Source organism: Stegostoma tigrinum, chromosome 7 (genome assembly GCF_030684315.1).
Source record: "Stegostoma tigrinum isolate sSteTig4 chromosome 7, sSteTig4.hap1, whole genome shotgun sequence".
In the NCBI taxonomy this organism is placed as follows: domain Eukaryota; kingdom Metazoa; phylum Chordata; class Chondrichthyes; order Orectolobiformes; family Stegostomatidae; genus Stegostoma; species Stegostoma tigrinum.
This window is the reverse complement of record NC_081360.1, coordinates 47,058,232-47,083,535: the sequence shown is the minus strand read 5'-3', so window position 1 is coordinate 47,083,535 and position 25,304 is coordinate 47,058,232. Positions and strand designations below refer to the sequence as shown.

Genomic DNA, 25,304 nt, shown 5'->3' with positions numbered 1-25,304 from the left:
AGGTTACTGACCAGTACAGATTACGCAAATACTAATTACTGCTTCTCCTGATCTCTGTGAATGTCTTGAACCTACAATACCCTTGTCATCTATTCCCCGAGTCTTCCAAACGTTTTGACTCCACTCTCTTTTGTATCATCCCTTTGCAGTTTATTGATGACAGTGCTGGTGCCTCATAGCTGGGCATGTAATGTAACATGTCCTTGTTCATCCATGTATTTAATGCAAAATCACCTCCTTTTTAAAGCTCAAACGTTTTTATATTCATGGGATGTGGCCTTCATTGGCTGCCTTCTTGACTTGGCGATATCCAGGGATGGAAATACACCCAAAATACTGTTAGGGAGGATTTTGATTTGACATCACTGAAGGAATGGTGATATAATTCCAAGTCAGGATCATGAGCAGCTGAGGGTAACTTGCCAGTGGCCTTTTCCATCTATCTTCAGCCCTTATAGATGGCAGTAGTCATGGGTTTTGAAGGTGATGTCTAAGGAGTCATGATAATTTTCTGCAGTACACCTTGTAAAGCTACATACTGTTCTTATACGCATCAGTGGTGGACTGAGTGAATGTCTGGGGACATGGTATCAATCAAGCAGGGTGCTTTGTGCTGGCTAGTTTCAAGCTCCGAGTTTTTTGTGACCACAGGTGTATGACAAGGAAAGACATCAGATCACCCCACCTAACTTAGTCATGCCAATATCTGAAGAAACTCTGGGGATTGTTTTTTTCACAACTACTTTCTCAGGGTTACCTCTCTCTCTCCATTGGCGTATTACTTCTAAAAGGCAAGAGTCTAAGCATATTCATTTCTTAGCAGGCTGCAATGTCATTGCCCTAAGGGCTTGTATCATAACCTTTACTTTTATCTGCATTAATAATTCATCTATTCTGTTTGAATGCTTTGTGCATTTAAACATGGTCTTTCAGCTTTAAACCATTTCCTCAAGTCAATTTCACCATAATGTTTAATTAGGCGTACTGTTGGCTTATATAAAAGGTTGGACCAACAATGAGAATGGAGATAAGAAATTTCAACAAAATAGTAGTACAGAAATGTTTGGATAGAGATGTTAAAACACTAAGTTATGCATCTTCCAGTCCATGCGGGATGACATCCCTTATCTAATTAACAGATGAGATCAGAATCCGCAGCTTGGATAGACTAGTTACATTAATCAATGTAGGCCATTTTTCGGTAGAACAAAATGAGCATAACCAGGAATGAGATTTTGCTGATAGATTGAGGAGCTAGCACCAAAACTACACACAAAATTTTGGTATTATAGATCAAATGGGCTGCTTTCTGAAAAAGGATCAAACAATTAGAAGGTTGAATGCCTGGCTGAAAGAGTCACATGGGAGACAAGGATTTCGGCTTAAGGGGAACCTGCACCTATAATGCTGAAAGAGGGAGCTGCCCCAGAGGCTGGTCTTCCCTAAAACTTGGCTGAGATCATTGTTCAGCCATGTTTGACAAATAAAGCAGTTGGATAGGGCTTTAAACTAACAAAGGCTTGAAGAATTCGGGAAACGGTAAATTCAAGAAATGAAAGTATTGCCCAGGCTTTACAAGAAAGCAATGATATTAGTTAAAAAGAAATGGACAGTAGGTCATTAAGGAAATATAGTAGGAAATTTATGACCAAGATGACATTACATGAGTGAGAAAAAGAATCAAGTCCAAAAAAAATTTGAATGTGCAAAGCACTCATGTGTTAATTAATAGCATATGAATAAATTGACATGACCTAATAGTCATTTGAGATGTGGTTGTAGACTGACAAAGCTGGGAAATAAACATAAAAATTGGAAAATGAGAGATGTACCCCCGAGAATGCAGGATCGAGACATTTCAACTAGAGAGATCAAAATTAAGAATCAGTTTTGAGAGACCTAGAAAAGAATAACGACAGATAACATTGGCTGAAGTAGTTTATTGGTCACCCCACAGCAGTTGTTCAGCAGAATAAAAATCAGGCAACGAAGGTGGGCGAAACAAGGGTGATATAGTAATCATGGGGAATCACAACTTCATATAGACCGGGCAAATTAATGGTGTGAAGGACACGTTCTTGGAACATGCTCAAGATAGTTTTCAAGATCAATATGACAAGGAACTGATTAGGCATCAACGGACTTGAAGTGTTAACTCAGCTTTCTCTCTATAGTTGCTACCAGACCTACTGCATTTCTCCAGTAATTTGTTTTTCTTTCAGATTTCCAGCATCCACAGTTCTTTATTTTAATTTAGGTTTTATTCTAGTACCATTGTTTGTGTCAGGCAATTCAATGATTAATTAGTAACTTTTGTCCTGTTTGAGCTACTAATGAAAAATCATAGCAGATTGATTATAATATGGCAGAATCTTATGCTGAGTTTACGGTTCAGGTCAATCTTTTGGTTTACTTTTTCATGGAATGAGTCATTTTAAGAGTACAGAAACGTGCCAACTATAATGCTGAAGATCTAGAATCACACGTGGAGATGACAATTTCCCATCCCTGAAGTACAGGAAGTGTGTTTTTTTTTAAAAACAATCAATGATAGTACCATGGTCATCACTGATGAATAGTTTTATACCTAAATTTTATTAATCAACTGAAATTCCACTTGCTGTCGTGGTGGGATTTGAGCTCATGTCCCTACAGCGTTGGCCTGAGCCTCTGCATTACTAGCTACGTTCCTGCCACTGTGTGGACCTTTGATGCACTGCATTCAGCAAGCACAGACCTTCCGAGCAGCTCGTTGGAAGCCTGGGGGAGCACTGATCGCTGGTCCAATGACATTACCACTTCACCATGGACAGATGGCAAAGGATTCTGAAGGACAGATAGGACATCCATTGGTTTTGATATTGCAGTATTCATTAGATTCAATAACAGTCACTATGAACTGGAAGAGAGCAAACAAATCCTTTTGATGAGTGATAATGGGAACTGCAGATGCTGGAGAATCCAAGATAATAAAATGTGAGGCTGGATGAACACAGCAGGCCCAGCAGCATCTCAGGAGCACAAAAGCAGACGTTTCGGGCCTAGACCCTTCATCAGAAATGGTGGAGGGGAAGAGGGTTCTGAAATAAATAGGGAGAGAGGGGGAGATGGATAGAAGATGGATAGAAGAGAAGATACGTGGAGAGGTGACAGACAAGTTAAAGAGGCGGGGATGGAGCCAGTAAAGGTGAGTGTAGGTGGGGGGGGGTAGGGAGGGGATAGATCAGTCCAGGGAGGACAGACAGGTCAAGTGGGCAGGATGAGGTCAGTAGGTAGGAAACGGGGGTGCGGCTTGAGACGGGAGGAGGGGATAGGTGAGAGGAAGAACGGGTTAGGGATGCGGGGACGTGCTATGATAATGGGAACTGCAGATGCTGGAGAATCCAAGATAATAAAATGTGAGGCTGGATGAACACAGCAGGCCCAGCAGCATCCTCCCACTCCAAGCCACACCTCCATCGCCTACCTACTAACCTCATCCCACCTCCTTGACCTATCCGTCTTCCCTGGACTGATCTATCCCCTCCCTACCTATCTTCTTTTCTCTCCATCTTCGGTCCACCTCCCCCTCTCTCCCTATTTATTCTAGAACCCTCACCCCATCCCCCTCTCTGATGAAGGGTCTAGGCCCGAAACATCAGCTTTTGTGCTCCTGAGACGCTGCTGGGCCTGCTGTGTTCATCCAGCCTCACATTTTATTATCTTGGATTCTCCAGCATCTGCAGTTCCCATTATCACGGCACGTCCCCGCATCCCTAACCCGTTCTTCCTCTCACCTATCCCCTCCTCCCGCCTCAAGCCGCACCCCCGTTTCCTACCTACTGACCTCATCCTGCCCCCTTGACCTGTCTGTCCTCCCTGGACTGATCTATCCCCTCCCTACCCCCCCACCTACACTCACCTTTACTGGCTCCATCCCCACCTCTTTAACTTGTCTGTCACCTCTCCACGTATCTTCTCCTCTATCCATCTTCTATCCACCTCCCCCTCTCTCCCTATTTATTTCAGCACCCTCTTCCCCTTCATCATTTCTGATGAAGGGTCTAGGCCCGAAACATCTGCTTTTGTGCTCCTGAGATGCTGCTGGGCCTGCTGTGTTCATCCAGCCTCACATTTTATTATCTCAAATCCTTTTGATGTTGCCTTAGAGTAGTACGGTTAAACAAGGAAGGGGAAAGGAGAACCAGGAGGCTGTCAGTTAATTAGCCCAATGTGCAGACAATGCTGGGATCTATCGTTAAGGGCTTGCTAACAGGTCCGACAGAAAACCATGACATGACCGGACAATGTTAATGCAGATTTTTAAGAGGCAAGCTGCAGTTCAAGATCAATTTGACGCGTTTGTGGTAAAGAGGACAGTGAATAAGGGAGAACCAGTGGATTTAGGTAATATACTAACCTAGACTGAGGATTAGTAAACAGAGGAACAACCAGCAAGAATAAAAGGGCCAAGGTGGGTTAGTCGGTTTTAAACTAGAGAGGTACTGTAGGGATCAGTGCTTGGTTCAGTTACCTACAATGTAATTCAATGAATTATACAGGGAAACTTATGTAATATCTTCGGGTTGTTGAAGATGCACAATTAGGTGGACTTTTTTTAAAAACAAAAAGTGGCTACTTGGATCACTGATGCATAGGTTTTAATTATAAAAAATTCTTAAAATCAGCAAAGATCCTGTTAGATTGGAAGGTAGTAAGCCTAACTTCCTTATTCAAAAAGTGAGAAAGACAGAAAGCAGTCAGTCAGCCAGCCAGCCTAACATCTGTCATAGGGAAATGTCAGAACCTATTACCAAACAAGTTACAGTAGGACACTTAGATGAATTCAAGTTAATCAAGCAGAATTGAAAGGGGTTTTGTCGAAGGGAGATCATGTTTAACCAATTAGCATTCTTTGATGAAGTAACACATGCTGCAAATAAAGAAAAACAAGTGAATGCATTGTACTTAGATTTTTAGAAGACATTTGATAAAAATGTCACATAAAAGCTTAATGTAGAAATTAGAAGTTTGTGGTGTATTGGGCAATGAATTGGCATGGATAAAAGATTGGTTGGCTAATGGCGAGCAGAGAGTTGGTATAAATGGATAATTTTCATGTTAGCAACAAATACTGTGCGACCAGGATCAGGACCAGGCTGCATCCTTGACTGCTTAAAATTTATACAAATGACTTCGATAAAGGAACAGAAGATATTGTTGCTAAGTTTGCTGATGACAAAGATAGGTAGCAAACTAAGCTGTGGGAAGTACAGAAGGATGCTTCAGAGGAATACAGACGTGAATGGATGAAGATCTAGCAAATGGAATATGACGTGTGAAAATGTGAAATTGTCCATTTTTGCAGGCAGAACCAAAAGGAAACACACTAGCTATATGGGGAGGGATTGCAGAGCTCTGAGCAGGAGGGGGATCTGGGTGTCCCAGTGCACGAATCACAAAACATTAGTACAGATACAGTAAGTATATAGGAGAGGTAATAGAATGTTGTAATTTATTTTGAAGGAAACTGAATTCAAAATTTGGGATGTTCTGCTTTACATATCCAGGGCACCAGAGACCACATGTGGAATACTGGGTATAGCATTAGTCACCTTATTTAAGGAAGGATGTAAATACATGAGATAATTCACAGAAAGTTTAGTAGACCAAAACCTAGATGGAGTAGGTTTTCCTATCCGGAAAGTTTGAACAGGCTAGGTTTGTACCCACTGTAGTTTGGAAGACTAACAGGCAACTTGGTTGAAAAATACAATAACCGGAGGGGTATTGTTAAAGTAAATTTGAGCATCATTGTTTAAAAATCAGAGGTCATCCATTTAAAACAGAAATGAGGTTAAATTATTTTCCTCACAGATGGTTGAGTGTTTGAAACTCACTTCCTGAAAATAGGTGGATGCAGAGTCCTTGAATATTTTTAAGGCAGAGATTGATAGATAGATTGATTCATGTTAACCAAGAGATTCAAAGGTTATTGGGTCAAGTAGGAATGAGGGTTTGAGGTTACAAACATATCAACTATGATGTTATTGAATGGAATAGCAGACACAAGAGGGCAAGTGGTATACTGCTGCTTCTTGTTTGTATGTCTGTAAAAACATGCCATGAGAAAGCAAGGAGGCTGGCAAAGGGCTTAGAAAGGAGTGGGCAAGAACACGACTGGTGGTATAAAACACTTGAAAATTTGAATTAACGTTGGTCTAAAATAGATGAGCAGAATTTTGATCAAATATTCAGAAGACTGAAAAATGTTATAGAGAGGGATGTGTCTATATCTGTAAGTGGATCATGAAAAGTTAACATGCATGTACAGACAGAAATTAAGGTAGCAAGCAGTACATTAGCTTTAAGTACAAAGGTATTTGCATTGAAGAGTAAAAACATTTTAGCACCATTATATCGAGTGTTGGTGAGCTCACACCTGGACTACTGAGAGAAGTTTTGGAGTAACGTTTATCTCTATGGGCATAGCAGACTATTCAAGGGCAGGTGGGATTTGGACCCAAAAGTCAGGGCTCACAAGCTCTGAAGCAACAATGGCCACCACAAAGCTTTGCACCTTTCCCAGTCTCTAAGGTCTACTTACGCATCTGCCTGCTTTTGTAGCATAGCCCCACCACCAAATCATACTCACATTCTTCACTGAGGTGTCTAAACAATTTTCATGCCTCACAATAGGAAAAAGGTGTTTAAGAATTACTGCTGTAGGTGGTACATTCTTCTTAATTGTGTAATGGTTGACTTTCAGATATGAGAATGTTTTTTTCCCTGTCTTTACCTTCCTCCTTGCTGCTATCTATGGATTCCCAAATCAAAGGATCTCTATTGAGAAGAGCAACATATGAAGTTAAGCCTCTTAACAGCAAGTTAAGGACAGACTAATCTTGTGACTGGAAAAGCAGTGTGCAGCAGGACATAGAGGTATTGGCATGAGGCCAGCAGCTGATCTGAACAGTTCTCAGTGTAAAAGGTCAGTGGTGGAGCTACACATTAAGGAGGGGCCTGGCCACACCTATAATGGCTGGCAAAGCCACTACCCTGGTGGACTCAGCCCACAAATGCTTGAAGGACTGAGCGACGGAGGGATTTGGAATCATGGACTGCCAAAAGAATGAACAGTATAGGAGACAGGGCATTTGGGAAGAGGGACTTCAAGTACTTATGCTCCAAATAATAAGCTCATCAATCATATCAATAGTTAATTAAAAATTATAATCACATGCCTACTTGTGATCTGTGATCATTACAAAATGCTTGATCATTAGGGGTGATGGTGTGCTTCAGATCACACAGAATCTGTGTTACTGTAGTAATATGCACTTTTACGTACATGTTGCGGCCAGAGTCCTTTGGAAAGTGATCACAATGGGTCCCACTTTTCTTTCCATCATGTCTGACCAGGATTTCTCCCTTTTTTAACATTTGTTGGAAGGATTTACAAGCTGACAATCAATCTGTTGATCACATTATTAACACACCATTCTTGACCATCAAGTGAGCTTCTAACTCCAAGGCAAGGACATTGTCCACTGTGCCACAACATTTAATATTTCATGTGGTCAAAAGAGAGTTAGGAAATAAATGGTGTTAGTAAACCTTAATATAGAAAGGTTTACTAAACAGATTCCTGGCATGAGGGTGTTTTTTACATGGAGAGATTGAGCAGAACAGGCCTGTGCTACTGGCGTTTAGAAGAATGAAAGATGTTTCAACTGAAGCATGTAACACTCTTGAGGATCTGTCAGGTAAATGCTGACTGTCTGTTTCCTTGGCTGGGGAGTCATCATAAAAAAAACACAGCCATCTGGAGAGGGACAGAAATAACCCGTACTTGCAGTGCTCTTGAAGATATGAAGATAGGAAATCCTATGATTGTTGGTGACACATACAGCAACGGAAATGGGAGATAGGGAAGTAAGACATGAGCTACCAAACATCACTTGGTAGGAACAGAAATCATCTCCAATCGATTTAATACAATCACACTTCTTTTCTCAGTCACAATACATCTGCTTACAAGCAACATGCAAGTAACATAACTTACACTAACACCAGGAAAAGCGATGATCCACAGGTCTGAGAAAAATGAGTTAACAAAGGGGCAAAAAAACTGCATGAAAGGAAATTTGAGGGGGAAAAAGAGCTTTGCAAAAAATGTTAAGGCTAATAACAAAAGTTTTCATAAACATATGATGAATAAAAGAGTGGCCGTGGAAAACATGAATTAAAGACAGACATAGGTGATATGCTAACAGGCAATAATCGAAAGGCAGATTTATTAATCTAGTATTTTGCACCCATTTTCACAGCACAGGAAGAGGATAAAATACCAGAGATGGAAGGGAAATTGAAAATAAATCAAGTGGAGGAATTTATTAGAATCAGTCTAAGTAACAAAATGGTAATGGAGAAATTAATGAGATTCAAAACAGATAAATCTCTAGGACCTGGTAGTTTCTGCTACAGGGTATTAAAAATAGTAGGACAAGGAATTGTAGAAGTGTTAATCATATTCTTTCAATGCTCTCAATTCAGAAAATGTATTCTTAGATTACAAATTTGCTAACATCACTATTATTTAAGGGATGTGGGAATGCAACAATAGGCCTGACAATTTAATGTCAGTTGTGAAGCAGTTACTGGAGTCTGTCATTAGGGATAGAGTATCAAAGGCACATTAACAATTTACGAGCTGAACAGAGACAGCCAACAGAGATTTGCAAACCACAAGTCATAGAATCATGGAATGGAATTTTTGCCACAGAGGTAGGGAACAGGAACTAGGTTGTTTCTGGTCAGAAGCCCACCTCCAGGGAAAAACCTATGAAAGCTTAGATTTTCATGCGAGTTAGCTGTTAATTTCCTTGAAGATGGGTTCCCTGTTCAGTTAAGTGCTCCTAGAGAGTTTTTGAAGTTGAAGAGTCAGAAGCCTCATTGTGCCTGAACGTAGTACAATGTAAGTAACTAGGAAGGCACCTCAACAAGGAGGTGCCTTCTCAGTTATTTGACAAAAGAGAGAAATAAATTAGTGAGGACACTACTGAGAGTCCTGGGGGTTGTGAACGTGGTGGTGGAAGGGTGCAGAAGTCGATGACAAGAAAATTTTCAGCTGTATTCCCATTTATGCAGGTAGAGATAGCCTGTAGACTTGTCAGCAGCTTAGAGTGCTTAACAAAATTGATCTGGCATGGCATTACCACCACCCCTCCCCCAACACACACACACACACACACTTTGTCCTCCTAAATCTAACATAAACAAGGCTCTTAATTGTCTGTCTTCCTTGAGAGGTTGGGTAATCTCCCCAAAAACAGGCACTGTATGGAATGGTGACCCAACATGTTGTACCTTCCCTCAAACCTTCATGAAACTTAAGAGTCTGAAATATAGCCCCTATAGCAGAAGAGGAGGCCATTACATGAAATCATACTTGTGCAAATTCTTTGGTCGAGCTCTGCAATTCATCCCATTTCACTAGCCTTTTTCCACAGCCCTAAAATTATTTTTTCTCAAGTATTTAGCCAATTATGTTTGGAACGTCACAGTATAAACTGATTCTATCTTTCAGACATACATCACCACCTCTGGATGCAAAGAAAAGTTTCCTTGTGTTCCCTGCGTTATTTTTACCAATCACCCTAAATCTGTTTATTACAATTCTTGATACTTTTATCCTTAAAAAAAGATTGTTCTTGTATACTCTATTATGTAACATTTTTGTAAACCTCTCAAATTTCTTAAATTTCTCTATTATAAAAGGAGAACAGCCCCAGGTTATTCAGTCTCTCTACACAACTGAAGTCTCTCATCCTTGGGTATTATTCCTAAAAAAAAAATCAGTTCTGCCTCTTCTGAGGCTTTGGCATATTGTGGAGGTTAGAATGGATCAAAATACTCAAACTCTAAAATTTTGTTCTAACTACCCACATCCAGATCACTAATCTCACGAGGTAGTTCTCTAATACCAGAGTCTGTCATTTCCTTCCAGTATGAAAAACAACTGCTCCACTACTATCTTCTGCCCATTATCCAATTTTGTAAACACTCTACTATTGTCACTTTAATTTTTTTAAGCATCTCCATTTGATGTGATCATGACTGACTAATCTCTGATGAGGTCACTAATAAGTTGAAGAGGAGGTCTATGAAAGGTTATCTAAATAGATTTTCAGAGAGCTGTCAATTAAGGTCCATAAAGAGATTATGGGTAAAAATAAGATGCAAATAGAGGTAGCCTTTATTTCCATCAGATTTATTTCTGACATTTACAAAGGGAGAGAGGGTTCGATATGCTAGTTTGCAAATTATATTCGGAGAAACAAGTTGCAAAGGAACATCAGTCAAATGATTGGAAGAAACTAAGGTAGGTTGATGAGTAGTGAGATAATAGAGTGATCAGGATTAAAGACTAGTGAGTGAGGAAAGCAGAAGGAATCTGGGAAGATATGGCAGTTGTGCACAATAAAGGACAAGCAGAAAATGAAGATAAACAAGTCAGACAGGGCAGAAAGGCAATGAAAGAAAAGAAATGGAGGCAGCAAGAAAGTGAGAGGATAGGGACTGATGATCAGAAATGGTGTAAAGCAGAAATGACACAGGGAAATTGAAGGATTTTAGAATTAATTTTCCTCAGCCCATATCCAAAATATGGCCTTGTCTACCCATTCACTATTATTATAAAGTACACATAATTAGTAACTCAGGTTACCACGAAGGTCCCACCGTCTCAATCTTGCTGAGGCATGGTGACACTCAGGTTAAACTACAGGTCTATTGAGGAACCAGCCACTGTCCTCTAGTACAATGGTGATTTTACTTACTTTAACGTACATATAATTGGCAAATGAATTTCAAAGTAGATAAGTATGACATATTGGCATGAAATTAAAAAAAGTTTCTATTTCACTCGGCAATTAACAATCTAAATCTGGGAATAGATACAGGAATATGGATACATAAATCACAAAACGTTGCGGCACAGGCTAATAAGCCCCTTACAAAATCAATCTTTCCAGTTTGTACCTTGAGGGAACAATGGATACGTAGAGAAATTTTGCTAAACCTGTACTGAACCTTAGTTAGAACGTACTTGGAGCAATGTGTGCAGTTCTTTTCATAATATTATAAATGGGATAATAAGCACTACAAAGTGATCAAAATGGATTAGAAGGATGATATCGGGCTGCAAGATTTTTCTTTTAAATTTGTTCATGGTAACTGGGAAATCGCTAGCTAGGCCAGCATTCATTGCCTCTCCCTAGGTTCCCACGAAAATGTGAAAATTATGGCTTTCTTAAAAAGGTGCAATCCTTGCAGTGTAGGGACACCGAAAGTGTCAATCAAATTCCAGGATTTTGATGCAGAGAGAGTAAAGGAATCGAAATATTTTTCTTGGGCAGGATGACGTGATACTTAGAGGGGAACATTCAGACGGTGGTGTTGCCATGAATCCTTTGCCGTTGTCTTTCTAGGTAGTAGAAGTCATGGGTTTGAAAGGTGCTGTCAGAACAGTGAATGGACAAACAACAGAAGCATGTAAAAAAAAGGAACAATAATAAGAGACAGTAGGAACTGCGGATGCTGGAGAATCTGAGATAACAAGGTGTAGAGCTGACGAACACAGCAAGCTAAGCAGCATCAGAGGTGCAGGAAAGCTGACGTTTCAAGTCTGGACCCTTCTTCAGAACAATAATTTTGTGTGTCTTTAAATCTTCGTATTAATTTGGTTAATCAAATTGGAATAGGCAGCTCTGACAATGAACTCAGAGTGCATTAGGGCTAGTTTTTAGGTAAATGTGCCATGTAGCCAACCAGGGAGTAGGTTATCTTGGATCTGGCAATGGTTTAATGAGTCAGGCTAAATAAATGCCCCAAGATTAAAAGATCCCCTAGGAAGTAATGATCATAATATGACAGAACTTAATACTCAGTTCAAGAGTGAGAAATTTTGATCAGAAATTATATTGAGCTTAAATAAAGGGAATTATAATGAAATGAGGATCGAGTTAACTAAAATAAATTGGGTGTATAGATTAGTGAGCAAGACAGTAGCAGGGTGGTTAACACGAGTGCCTCAAAGCACCCAGATTCAAAGCCAGCCTCGAGCAATTGTCTGTGTGGCGTTTACTTGTTCTGTGTCTGCATGGGTTTCCTCTGGGTGCTCTGGTGTCCTCCACAGTTGGAAGATAGGCTGGTTAGGTGGATTGGACGTGGTAAAAATTGATATGCAGTGTCCAGAAACATGCAGGTTAGAGGGTTAGCCATGGTAAAAACCCCAAGCCTGGTTATCGGGATGGGGTGGGGTAGGGTGAATCCGGATGGGATGCTCTTTGGAAGTTTGATGCAGACTTGATGGGGCGAATGGCCCCTTTTCTGCACTGCAGGGATTTTATGATTAGTAGGAATGACAGTAAGCAAGCAATCACAGATGTTTAAGGAGGTAATTCGTGACTCTCAGCAAAACTACATATCAGTAAGGAGGAAAGATTCTCAGAGAGGGATTAATCCACCATGACTAACCAACGAAGTTGAGTGCTTTAGGCTGAAAGAAAAGGTGCATAAAAAGAGGCCAAAGTCAGTGATAACCCCGAAGACTGGATTGAATTCAGAATCCAGCAAACGAAGATTAATAAGATACTAAGAACAGAAAAAGATGAAACGAGGGCAAACTAGCAAAAGGATTAGAGAAACCGACAACAAGAGCTTTTTTAACTATATGAAAAGCAGCAAGAGGTCAAAGTGAACACAGATTCCTTAGAAAATGAATCTAGGGAGTTTTGGGAACTAGGACATGGCAGAGGAGTTAAACAAATGTTCTGCAACAGTCTTTATGGTGGACCATACTTGGAATATTTCATTAATACTAAAGAACACAGGGGAGGAATTAAGTACCATCCCTATCACTAAAGAAGTAGCATTAGACAAAGTAAGGTAGCTAATAAAGGTAGGCACATCTGCTGCCCTGATAGCTTGCATCCTAGGATCCTAAAAGACGTAGCTACAGAGATACAGGTTGGATTCTTCTAAACAGAGTCAGATTCTGGAGCAGCACCAGAGGAAATATAACAGACGTCTTACTGTAGCTGCACAAGGTGCTGATAAGACCACATCTGGAGTACTGAGAGCAGTTTTGGCCCCCTTATTTAATAGAAAAATACAAGTTCCTGGGAGGCAATTCAGAGAAAGTTCACTGTGACGATCCCAGGTATGGAGGGATGATCTTATGAGCAAAGGCTAAACAAGCTGGGGCTCTATTCACTCGAGTTCAGAACACAGAGGCGATCTCACTGAAACACAGAATTTTTTGAGGGGCTTGATAGGATAAACACAGAGATGCTTCCTCTCATGGGAGAATCTAGGACCAGAGGGCATAGACTCAGAATAAAGGGGTGCTTATCAAGTCTTATCTGCCATTCATTGATACCATGGGTCGTCTGATTATCCTTAAGTTCCTTTCCTGACTTTTCCTCATAACTCTGGATTCCCTTACTGATCAAAAAAATCTGGCTATTCTAGTCTCTGACCTGCTGTTTCAGCCAGTCTTTATTTAACTGGTCCAACCAATTTATTGTCATTTTAAACGCAGGATATTCACTGCAGAGGGATTCAGCAATGGTAACGCATCAAGGGGTGACAGTTAGATTCCCTTTTATTGGTGATCAACATTGCTTGGTATGTGTGGTTTGCCACTTATCAACCTAAACCTGGATACTAAGTACTGCTGCAGAGATGGACTCCTCAGGACATGTACGTTTCAATCAAGTTGCCTCTTACTCTTCTATACTCTAGTAGATGCAAGCAACATTACCTCTAAGCTGCAACCTTAAGGTCCTGTCCACAGCAATTGGCATGCCGATGCACTCACTTCCATGTATTTCAAAGGTTTGTGCAATGGAAAAAAATTAGTAGGAATACAGTATGCAAAGTTGGCATGTCCAACCCCTGCTCATAAAAGCAGTCAATCATTTCAGGGTAGTCATCTTAGAGATGCTTCTAAGACATTTGCATCCTTAAGTAAAATGGCCAATATTATGCACAGTACTTCAGCTGTGGGATCACCAGAGCCCTGGATAAGTGAAACATAACCTTCCTACGTTGGTATTCAATTCCCCCATGATAAGTTATAACATTCTATTAGCTTCCCTAATTAATTGGTGTACTTGTATGCTAACCTTTTGTGATTTATGTGCTAGCACACTGTGTGCCTTTAAGTTCTGCAATCTCTCATCATTTGAATAGCATGCTACTTTCATTCTTCCAGTCAAAATGGACAATTTCAAATTTTCGATACTATACTCCATTAGCCATATCTTTACCCACTCAACTTACTCCATCTGCATCATTCTGTAGCATCCTAAAGCTTTCTTCACAACATATTTTGCTACTTATCTTTGTCTCATCAGCAAATTTAGCAATCATATCTTTTGCTCCTTCATCCAAATCATTTCTATACATCAGAAACAGAATTCATCCCTGTAGCACAATACCCTTTACATCTTGTCAACCTGAGAAAGACTCATTTATGCCTACTATCTGCTTCCTATTAACTAGTCAATCTTCTATCCATGCCAATGATACCCCATAAGCTTTTATTTTCCACAATAATCATTGATATGACACTTTAATAAACACCTTCTGAAAGGAAAAGTACGATACATCCAATCATTTTACCTTTGTTCACAAGGTGCTAAATCCTTAATGAGATCCAACTGATTGGTTAAACATCATTTCCCTTTCATAAAACCTGCTGACTTTGCCTCCTGATTACCTTGAACTTATCTAAGTACTGTGCTCTACCTTCTTTAATAATAGTGTCCAGTATTTCTCTCATGACAGTTATTGGCCTAGCTGGCATGTATTTCCCTGTTTTCTGTCTCCTTCCTTCTTAATATAAAAGGAGTCATATTTGCAACTTTTTAATCTAATGGGATCTTCTCTAAATGAAGAGAGTTTTGCAGAATTAAAGCCTATAAATTAACAATGTTAAAATGCACTTCTTAAATGGTCTTAGGGTGAAGCCCATCCAGACTGGACACTTGTCAACTCTCAGTTTCAACAATTTACTCAGTATCACTTTTCTCTAATGGTTACAATTTTCCTCAGTTCCTCTCTCCTTTCAAAATTTCAATTTTTTGCAGCTTGTGGGATGTTGCTTAAATTCTCTCTAGCAAAGATCGATACAAGTTTTCCATTAAACTCATCTGTCATCTCCCTATTTTTCAACACTAATTCTTCAGTCTCTTTCTGTAAGACCAATGTTCCCTTTGTTAACTCTTTGCTTTTAATATACTTATAGAAACTCTTACTGTTTTTATATTTCTGGCTTGATTTCCCCCACTTTAATTTTTTGCTCGTCATTAACCTTTTGACTATTCTTTCTTTCTTCAAAAAAAATTTCACTCATTCTTCCAATTTGTCAAATATCTTCGTACGACTATAAGCAATTTAATGTGAATAGGGGAATGAAGGATACTAAAACAGTCTAGAACTACCTTTCCCACAAATCTTCAAGTACAAAATTTGCTGCCATTGTTTTTGTCAAGTCATATGCCAGGAGACAGGAATGAAAGAGTTTTCCACGTTTAAAATTTGTTCTGGACTAGCTTCTCATACTGACAGTGTGAAAATCCACAAGGAAAACCTTGAAAATATATTAAAACAAACAATGAAGAATATAACCGGCAAATAATTAAAAACAACCAGTTTCTTAAAAAATTAATCACTGTAAAAATAGGTTGCGTAAAAGTGGAATCTGATAGGAAAATGGGGTATCACAAGACCGCCAATTGTCAACCATATTTTTATTACGCTCCATGAGTTTTTGTCTGCACTCTTCATTTACACTAAAGTACTAGAAAAATGATAAATGAATAAAAGTAATAACAGTAAGTTGTAGACAAATATATACACACATATTTTTCTTTTTACCAGTTTAGCTTCTGACTGCAGAGGTTGTGGAGAGGAAGGTTCCATGTTGCTGACTGGAGGACCTGGAATTCCAGGGATATTAGGCACCATGGTGACAGGCCTGATAATCTACCATGTAGAAAATGGAACAGCACAATTAGAGCAGTTAACAAAACTTTAATAACACCAACATATATGCATTTATAACATTCTTGTAATGTAGCTAAATATCCCAAGGCATTTCACAACCAGCCAAAATTATTGCTGCACCAAGCAATGAAATTTCACATAATTTAGAAGGGTGGTGAATGAAATATGTTATAAGAACACTCCTGTAGGTATCTTGTGGTGCAGCAGTAATGTCCTCTAGGCCAGAAAGTCCACGTTCAATTCCCACATGCACTGGAAGTATATCACAGCATACCAAAACATTTTGTTTAAAATAATTACAAATATACCTTAAAGACAAAAGGGAAAGTAGAGAAGTAAAGGAATTCTGGGACATAAAGTCCAGTCAGCTGAAGATATGTATGAAAATTTTCAAGGCTGGGGGACAAGAGCAAGATCAGGATTCTAACAAATCTAGATTATAATCAATGCAGGTAGAATGTTTCAGATGACCAGGGAGTTTAGAACCAGAGCTCAGAGTCTAAGGATATTCGGTGGGTGATTTAGTACTGAGAGGAGGAGGATTATTTTTCCTTTAAAGAGTGGCAAGCCTGTAAAATTCTCTGGCACAGAAAGCAGTTGAGGTCAACGAAGTGTTAAATATAGTTCTTATGGCTAAAGGGATCAAAGGGCATGGGGAGAATATGGAAACGGGGTAAGAGCTGGATGATCAGCTTGAATGGCGAAGCAGGCTCAATGGGCTGAATGGGTGCTGTGATTTTCTACGTTTTTAAGTGCAAGATGAGATATGCAAGAGATCAGAGTGAGGAACACAGGACTCATCAGTTACACCCTCGCTCACTGACATGTGAATACACAAACCTACAAACGAGGAGGAGTAAGCTGATCAGCTCCTCAAAGCTTCTCCACCATTTAACAAGATAATGACTAATCTGATTGAGACCTGAACATACTTTCCTGGTAATCCCCCATATCTTTTGAATTCCTTGTTCGTAATGAATTTAATTCTACCTTTTAAAAAATATCAAATAACTGTGTCTCCACCATCCTCTGACAAAATGAGTTCCAAGATGCACAATACTCAAAAGGAAAATCATTTTTCTGCGTCCCCGTCTTAAACAGGAGAGACCTTAATTTTAAATTATATCACTCAATTCTAGTCTCTTCATAAGCAGATATATCCTTTCAAAACAAAAACAACCTTTCAACATTTACCCTGCCAAATTCCCTCAGGATCTTCTATGTTGCATTAAGATCATCCGAACACAGGTCCAATTTTTCTCAATTTCAGCAATCAATCAAATTAGCATTTTTTGAATTGGTTCCAATTCAAGTATATCCTTCTTTAAATAAAGGAACAAAAGCTGTACATAGTACATGTGCTGATTCACCATTGTCCTTCAAAACTGTAGCAAGATTTCCCTACTTTTAAACTCCATCCCTTTCAGAATAAAGGCCAACATTTAATTTGCCTTCCTAATAATAAACTTGTATACTAGCTTTTTGTGAATCATGCGCAAGGACATTCAGATTTCCCTGTACAGTGGTAAATAGTATTCTCTTTTCGTATTCTTTCCACCAAACTGGATTCATATTACATTGCCCCACATAATATTCTACCTACCAAACTTTTTCCCACCCTCTTCCCCCTACTGATAAGTCTTTGCAGACTCACTGTGTTCTCTTTACAACTTACTTTCCTACCATGGGACCACAATACAGTCAGATCCTCTAACAAGGTCATGAATACAGACTGCAAATTGTTGTGGCCTCAACACTGATCCCATGGTACGCCAGTAATTGTAGTTTGCCAACTTGAAGATGATTTGTTTATCCTCATTCTCTGTATCCAGTCAGTTATTTAGTCCTCTATCCCTACTATTATATCATCTGCTGATACCATAAGTTATTATCTTGTGCTACAACCAATATGACATTATTAAATACTCTTCAAATGCACTGAATCTGCTTGCCTGTTTTATCCATTCTGTTTGTTGCATCTTCAAAAGGACCATAGTAAATCTGACAATCATAATTTCACTTTCATAAAATTATATTTGTTGTGACTGTTAGAACTTAATGTGCTAAATGCCACTTGACGTGCATGACAAATGTGGGCTGCTTCTCACATTGGGTTGGCTGCAATGATGATAGTGGTGATGGGTGGGTTGGGGGAGGGGGGGGTGGGAGTTGCCAATGAGAGCAACACTCCTGTGCAACAGACCTTGCCCCTGTTGCATTACTTACCTGTAGCATGTGTCCTCCATACTTGTGGACACTGTTGTGGGCATCTTTCCAGAAACAACCCATGGCCTCCACAGTGGTGCTGGTGACCACAATTCCTGCTGGCCTGTGATTAGCCAGCAGCTACTGTTAAGGGATGACATCTATCCACAGAGTTTGATTCCAAGGAAAAGCCAAATAGTGGCCTTAAAACAGACTGATTGGTGCATGGTTCAGCAAGTTTTCCAACAAATCAGACAGCATGGGTCTCTTGTTGGCTCTCCAGCCAGAAGGCAAGTCGTGACAACTAGATTCCACGTTTGGTGTGGAGAATGAATCATACTACATCCTTACATAGCAGCTTAAGTACTATTATTGTCATTAATGAAAATAAGAAACTTGCTTGTGCAAAGACCACACCCCTCACTGAAACATATTAAAACTGGTTAACTATTGCGATACAATATACTGCAGAAATATAAAAGGCTAATGCAATATTCTAATGCGCTTTTGTCCACTTACAGGAACTGTTGTATGAATACGGACAGATGGGTTTGTGATTGATGCAGGGATAGTGACAGGCATGGTCTGTCCATTAGGTAGCTGTAACAAGAGAGGAACTGAACCAGATACTGGTCTAAAAATAAGCAAAATTTTAGAATTACTGTAACTGCAGTTCTAATAAACATTGGTACAATTATTAGAAACATGCTTTTAAATTGTACAATTGTGCAGGTGAAACAACTTAACTGAAATTGAAATCATTGATAAATTAGTGCAAACATTTACCCACTCAGCCCCTATTCAATTTTTTAAAAAATTTGTTAGAATCAAATTATATATGAAATTAGACATCCTCCCCCACAAAAATTTAGCTTTTTCTTATGGTATAACCAAAAAATTGTTGAAATAAAGAACTTAAACTTACACAAGCACTTTACAACCAAATTAATGATTTAAAGCAGTCTTTGTAACAATGCTTAATAAGCAGAGAGGTCAAGTTACATGCAATAACATCCCATAAACAGTATTAAAATGAACAACCAGCCTGTGGTGGTGTTAGATCAAGGATTCCTGCTGGGGCTAGAAGAAGTCCCTGATCATATATAAACAGCAGCTTAGAACATGTTACATCTATTTGACCAGGTAGACAGGATGTTTAAGGTCTCACCCAAATGGCAGTACTTCTGACAATGCAACATTTCCCTTACACCTGTACTGAGCTGTCAGTCCATATTGCACACTTAGGTCTACGGTGGGGCTTAAAACACATTTTCTGACTCAAAAGAAAAGAAACAAAGCTATCAAATGAACTAACCTGATTCCTAATTTTTTTTCATCTTGCATTTCCAACATCATCTGTTGCTTCCATTCTTACACAACTTGTTAGATTCTGATTGGGTGATTCATTTACGTTATAATTAACAAACTTACAAGCAAGTTTTTATTTATCTAGACATGCAGATGTTGAGACCAAAAAATTTCCCAATAGTTGACTGAACTATATTTTGACATCATAAATGAAAAATGTAACAACAATTCTCAATACTTACACTATATTTCTGTTTGTTGGTGGAGTCTGTGTGATGACAGAAGTAGAGGTTGGAGAGGGCAAAGCCTGTTGTATGACAACACCAGTTTCTGAATTTGCAAGTAGTACATTAGGAACTTGCAAAGATGCTGGACGAATAGTTGATACAGTTTGTGTTTGTTGTAATGGGGCATCCTATATCAAAATTCCAAAATGATATTAACTTGATTTTTTACAAGTACATACAACTCTAGCAGCTCTGCCATGTTATTGATAATAGTGAGTTAAAGGATAAGGTTATTTATCCCTTGTAATGTTGAATACATTATCAAGTTCACTGATTCATGGTAATCAATGCCAGAAGGGAATGGGGGAGGGGGAAATTTGGGAAGGAGGAAAAGAAAGAGGATGACAATCACAAAGATGATGATAAGCATGCAACAGAAGAGGAAGGTGAGGGGAAGACACAGGAGCAGCAGCAGAACAGACAATGAGATAGGCCAGGAGGAAAAGGGTATGAAAAGAAAAGAGAATGGAGTTGAGGATGAGATGGAGGTCAGGAGGCTGGCAATAGGAAATCAAAGTCCTCAAGTGGAGTGGCGGCAAGGTGTATAAAGTTCCGCCTATTATCCACCAAAGCATGGATCCATGCATCAGGGTTTTCTTTTTAAGTTCTCAAGATTTGTGCATAAGATCAAATAAACAGACAGCAGCACTAGAAAGGGCATTTGTGGTAGTGTCAAGGCTCACAAAATGTTTACAAACCCTGAAATCTCAACACCTTTGTCAAATCCTATCAGCTAGGAAGAGGTTTTGAAGGTGGAAGAAGACTTAAGGCAGGCAGAAGAGGCTCTGTCTAAAGGGCAAAAGACTACTTTGCAGTGTTTTGCAGTTCTGCTCAAATAGAAAAGGTCCACACTAAAAGTTAATCTGAAGATAATGGTTCAATAACAACTTGTAGTTATACAATGCCTTTGCTTTGGTAAAATGTCCCAAGCTTTTCACCAACAAATAATATTTGATACCAAGGAACAAGCAGATTATAGGACAAGTGAAGTTGGTTTTAAAAAGTTTTGCAAGGAAATGAGGTAGAAATGGTTAGAGACAAAATTTCATCGCATAGGACCCAGATGGCCCATGCCCGCCAACAGTGAAGTTGTTAAAGTCAGGAATGAACAAGAAAGAGACCAGAATTTGAAGAATGCAGAGATTTTGATGAGTGGTAAAGCTGGAAGAGGTTACAGAAGTAGGAAAAGGTTAGGCCTTTGGAGGAATCTGAACACAAAGAGGAGAACTTTATTATTGAAACACTGGCTTCTCGGGAAGTAATTCAAACCAGCAAGCAGAGGGATGATGAAAGAGATATCAACTTCGCACTTTTTTCATATTGTAATATTACTGATGCAGTACATGTGCCCCAACTTAGCAGGTTATGGTGTCCAGTTTTACTTTCCAAATCAAATTACACATCACGAAAGATCTTTCTTTAATAACATACAGTCCTATTAAACCTACGTCCCAATGCTGACTTGTTTAAAGCTGATCCTATCTTTGATGGAACTTAATCAAGAGGTGTTTATTGTCCTACTGACAGGTAGGTAGCAATTACAACATAATAAATTTACCTCAGCAGTTTCCATTACAAATTTGTCGACAGGAGTTTATGACGAAAATAAAGACTAAATGTATGATTATCAAGAGGAATGAAGTCTGTACCTTGCACTAAGTTTACAATGCATTATTATTGTCAACTGCCTGTGGTATCACACACAATCATTTCATGAAAGAAAGTTTTGTTTTACAAATACAAATTGATAAGTGGATTGGGATACTTCAGAAACATTCTCAATGGAGCAATCTAGTAACTGGATTGTGAGTAAGACCAGAGTTAGCTATCAAGATTTTCTAGCCATTTATAATGATAATTGTTGACAAGGAAGAGTAACCAATGAATACAAACATTAAGAAGCAAGGTTTGCGACAGGATGCAAAGTTGCTCGTAACTGAAGTGCCTTATTCGAGCACTGGGGAGGGCATTAGAGGTCAAGTAGATATTGGGAGACTGCAGTTATGTGCAGGCCAAAATCGGGCAGGGTTGTCAGGCTTCCTTTGCTGAAGGACATTTGTCAACCAGTTGAGGTTTTACAATAATCCAGCGGTATTGAAGGTAATTTATTCCTGGCACTAACCCATAAGTTATCAAATTTATTGAATTTAATTTTACAACTTTTCATAATGGGATTTGAAGTCATAACTTATAATGCACATCTGATGCTAGCTTTTTTATAATATGTTATAGATAATAACAGTGAACAGTTTTTGAAGTAGCCAATAGACAGCTTAAGATGAACTTGTTAACAGGATACAATGATCAATTGCAATATATTTTTCATATATTTTAAAGATATATAGCATCATTTTGCTGAACCATGGTTTATGGTCCATCAATTTTAAAACTGTTAAAAATCGATCATACAATCAAAGCAAAATCAGTCTCATTATGATATATTTCAAGGAAATTTAGTCAAACATAATGGAAATTTCATTGTGAATGTTTTCTGCACATTTTATTAATAATATCGATTTATTCATTAAAATTTAATTCGAAGAACAGACAAAATTTGCGAAAAACGCACATGACAGAATACGGGATGTTCATTCAATGCCTCAGGATAAATAGGTGTGCACATGGTGTTCCAAATAGTCTCCTCAAAAGTGTCATTTTTGAATGAAAAAAGTTGCGACTACTTGATAATGTAATTAAACTTAACTTATACAAGGTGACACATACAGACCAACAATACAAACAGAAACTGATTCCATCCACTAAAATAAGCCATGTTATTTCAGCAGTTAATTGCCATCACAGCAAAATTTCAATCTATTACTCCTACTGTATTAAATATTGAATGCAGCATTTATATTGTTTTAATAGAAGTGTGTCAAGTCTGTTATTTCTAGTGGCAGCTACTAAGCCTATCCAAGATGTCAATGTAAGTTAAAATTGATTTCCAGCATTTCAACTGCAGTTCATTAGGAGACAATTTGGTCTCCCAAAATTCACATCAATATGATGTCAAATATATCTGGACAAATCTGACACAGTGGTCACACAGAAAACAACATGGTATACATACATACATACATACGAGTATCCGCAGATAACAAATGATCACCCAGGATCTTTTGAATCACTGATCACTATCAAAATTGTGAATTGTGCATTCAGACAAAACTACGCAAATCCTGCAAATACCACATAGCTCAAACAGCTGGAAAACTTGAAAAGTAAGTTCTCCAAGTCTATCAAGTGTCATTCTTAAAAGAAAGAACAATAAAGAAATAGCAAGTTTGCTATCAAAAAAACTACTACACACCTAAATAAACTAATTTAAAAAGTTACAGAATTCACTACAGAAGAAAAAAATTTTGCTTAGTTCAGTACTTTATCTCAGCTTTCAGAAACATCCCAAATCCTTCACAAAACAAATTCTGTCTGAGTTACCATTATTAGGAGATCAACCGTTTTGTAGTTCATAAAAATAGATCATCAATGAATAAAAATAGATCATCAATAAATGTCCAATTAATGTCTTTAAAAAAAAAAGCTATAACATGGATATCTTTCCTAGTACCTGAGTTTGAATCTGCCAAATCAAATGGAAGGTCCAGCTACTGTACAGAAACAACAAAATTACAAATTTCATTCAAACTCTCTCTTCATCCTTCTCAAATTACATGAAGCCTGTTACTTAACTGACAACAATATCTATTTCCTAACATCTGTCCTCCAGTAGGATGAGAAAGCACTCAGCTGATGCCAATGTTACTTACCAAATTGTTGCCAGAGAATCACCTTCAATGTACCCACACCATTGCCTCTAGTTTCCCCAAAAACGTAACCTTGGCATCTCCAATTTCACAGCTATATCCTGCATCTCTTCCTTAACAGCATTTGACACTGCATGGCCCACTTGCAAATGATGACGCCCAGCTAAATCTCAACAGCACTCTCTTGACTCCACCACGGTCTTTAAATTATCCAACTGCTGGTCTAAAATCCATGAAGTACGAGTAGGCAATTTCTCCAACTCTATACTGGAAAGATCGAGGCCTTGATCTTTGATCTTTGCTGTGAACTCTGCTCCTTAGCTACTGGCAACTGTTTTACGCAAAAGCAGAATGACAACCATAATGTGTTTTGTGGTTTCCCATGTGATCATGCATAACATATTACATAGTCAGGTTTGTATTGGTGTCTGGAAGGTTATTAGCTTAACTAGGTACACTAATATGACTTCTCAGACGTACTAGTCTGGATAGGAGCAAATTGTTGCAGAAGTTGGAACCTGAACTGAAAGCAAATGCTGGACCTCACAGCAGCTCAGGCAGCATCCATGGTAAGCCAGCTAATGTCTCGAGTCCAGATGACTCTCTAATGAAGAGTTATCTAGACTCAATAGAACTGCATCCCAGTAGTCCAGGATGAGCTTTTAACCACATGTCTCTGCATGACCAGCACTGCCTACTTCCACTTCTATAACATCATCCAAATCTCCCCTCAGTTCATCTGACGTACTGAAGCCTTTACGACTTCTAGACTTGACCTTTCCAACACATGACCGCATTCTACCTTCTGTAAATTTGAGATTATCTAAAAATCTGCTGCCATGTCCTTAATCATCCATCACCACTGCAACAACCTACGTTGTCTACCATTTAATCACTATCTTAGCCTTAAAAATCTCACCATTGATATCAGACCTCTCCATGATCTCACCCCCTCCCCAGTCTCTAATCATCTCCACTTCACAGTTCTCCATTATCTGCATTCGTCCAATTCAGGATGCTTCAGAATTCCCAAATTTAACTGCTCCACTAAGGTTGTGCTTCTGCTATCAAGCAGCATTAACTTTGAAATTTCCTCCTTAAAGGCCTCTGTCTCCCTGTCCTCCTTTAAAGATATTCCTCAAACCTATCTCTTTGACATGGGTTTTAGTCATCTTCCCTAACATTTCCTTACGTGACCAGGGGCCAAGTTTTACTTTATAATGCTCCAATAATGTGCCTTTGTTTATATACCTTCAATGTAAAAAAAAAAGTGTACAAAGTTTTGTTGGAGTTGAACTCTCATCTCTTACACTCAATGTAATACTTCACTTAAGCATCAGCCTCCTGTACATTCATGTTAAAGTTTTAGCATGTGGGTGCCACAGCTTCCAACTCAGACGGAAGAAGGCTACCACTGTTTAAAAAGGTGACATTAAATCCATTCAATACTGGATAGGCAATAATAGATTTAATGAGATCATAAATGTCCCCCATAAATGAGTGACCTCAAAGTTAAATTATTTTATTCTAAGCTCTGCTGATTTTCTTAGCAATCCTGCATCATTTCTATCGCAAATTTATTTCCACAAAAGATTTAATTTTGTGTTAACAAATTTAACATTTTTTAAACTTCACCTACATAAATACAAACCCACAAAAAGCAAAGGACTAAAGGAAATTTAAC

At 38.7% G+C, this 25,304-nt stretch overlaps 1 protein-coding gene across 6 annotated transcripts in view; it reads right to left on the bottom strand.

Moving 5' to 3' along the window:
* atf2 (activating transcription factor 2) overlaps window positions 1-25,304 on the bottom strand; it is a 125,618-nt gene that overhangs the window by 54,848 nt on the left and 45,466 nt on the right. For 5 of the 6 annotated variants that reach the window (XM_048534283.2, XM_059647202.1, XM_048534285.1 and 2 more), the window contains 3 exons: window positions 19,812-19,984; window positions 18,781-18,895; window positions 15,928-16,035 (listed from right to left, as the gene is read on the bottom strand). In XM_048534283.2, the coding sequence (XP_048390240.1) occupies window positions 15,928-16,035; window positions 18,781-18,895; window positions 19,812-19,984 (396 nt within the window). The remainder of the gene's footprint in view (window positions 1-15,927; window positions 16,036-18,780; window positions 18,896-19,811; window positions 19,985-25,304) is intronic. The other variant, XM_059647203.1, reaches the window with a different exon arrangement.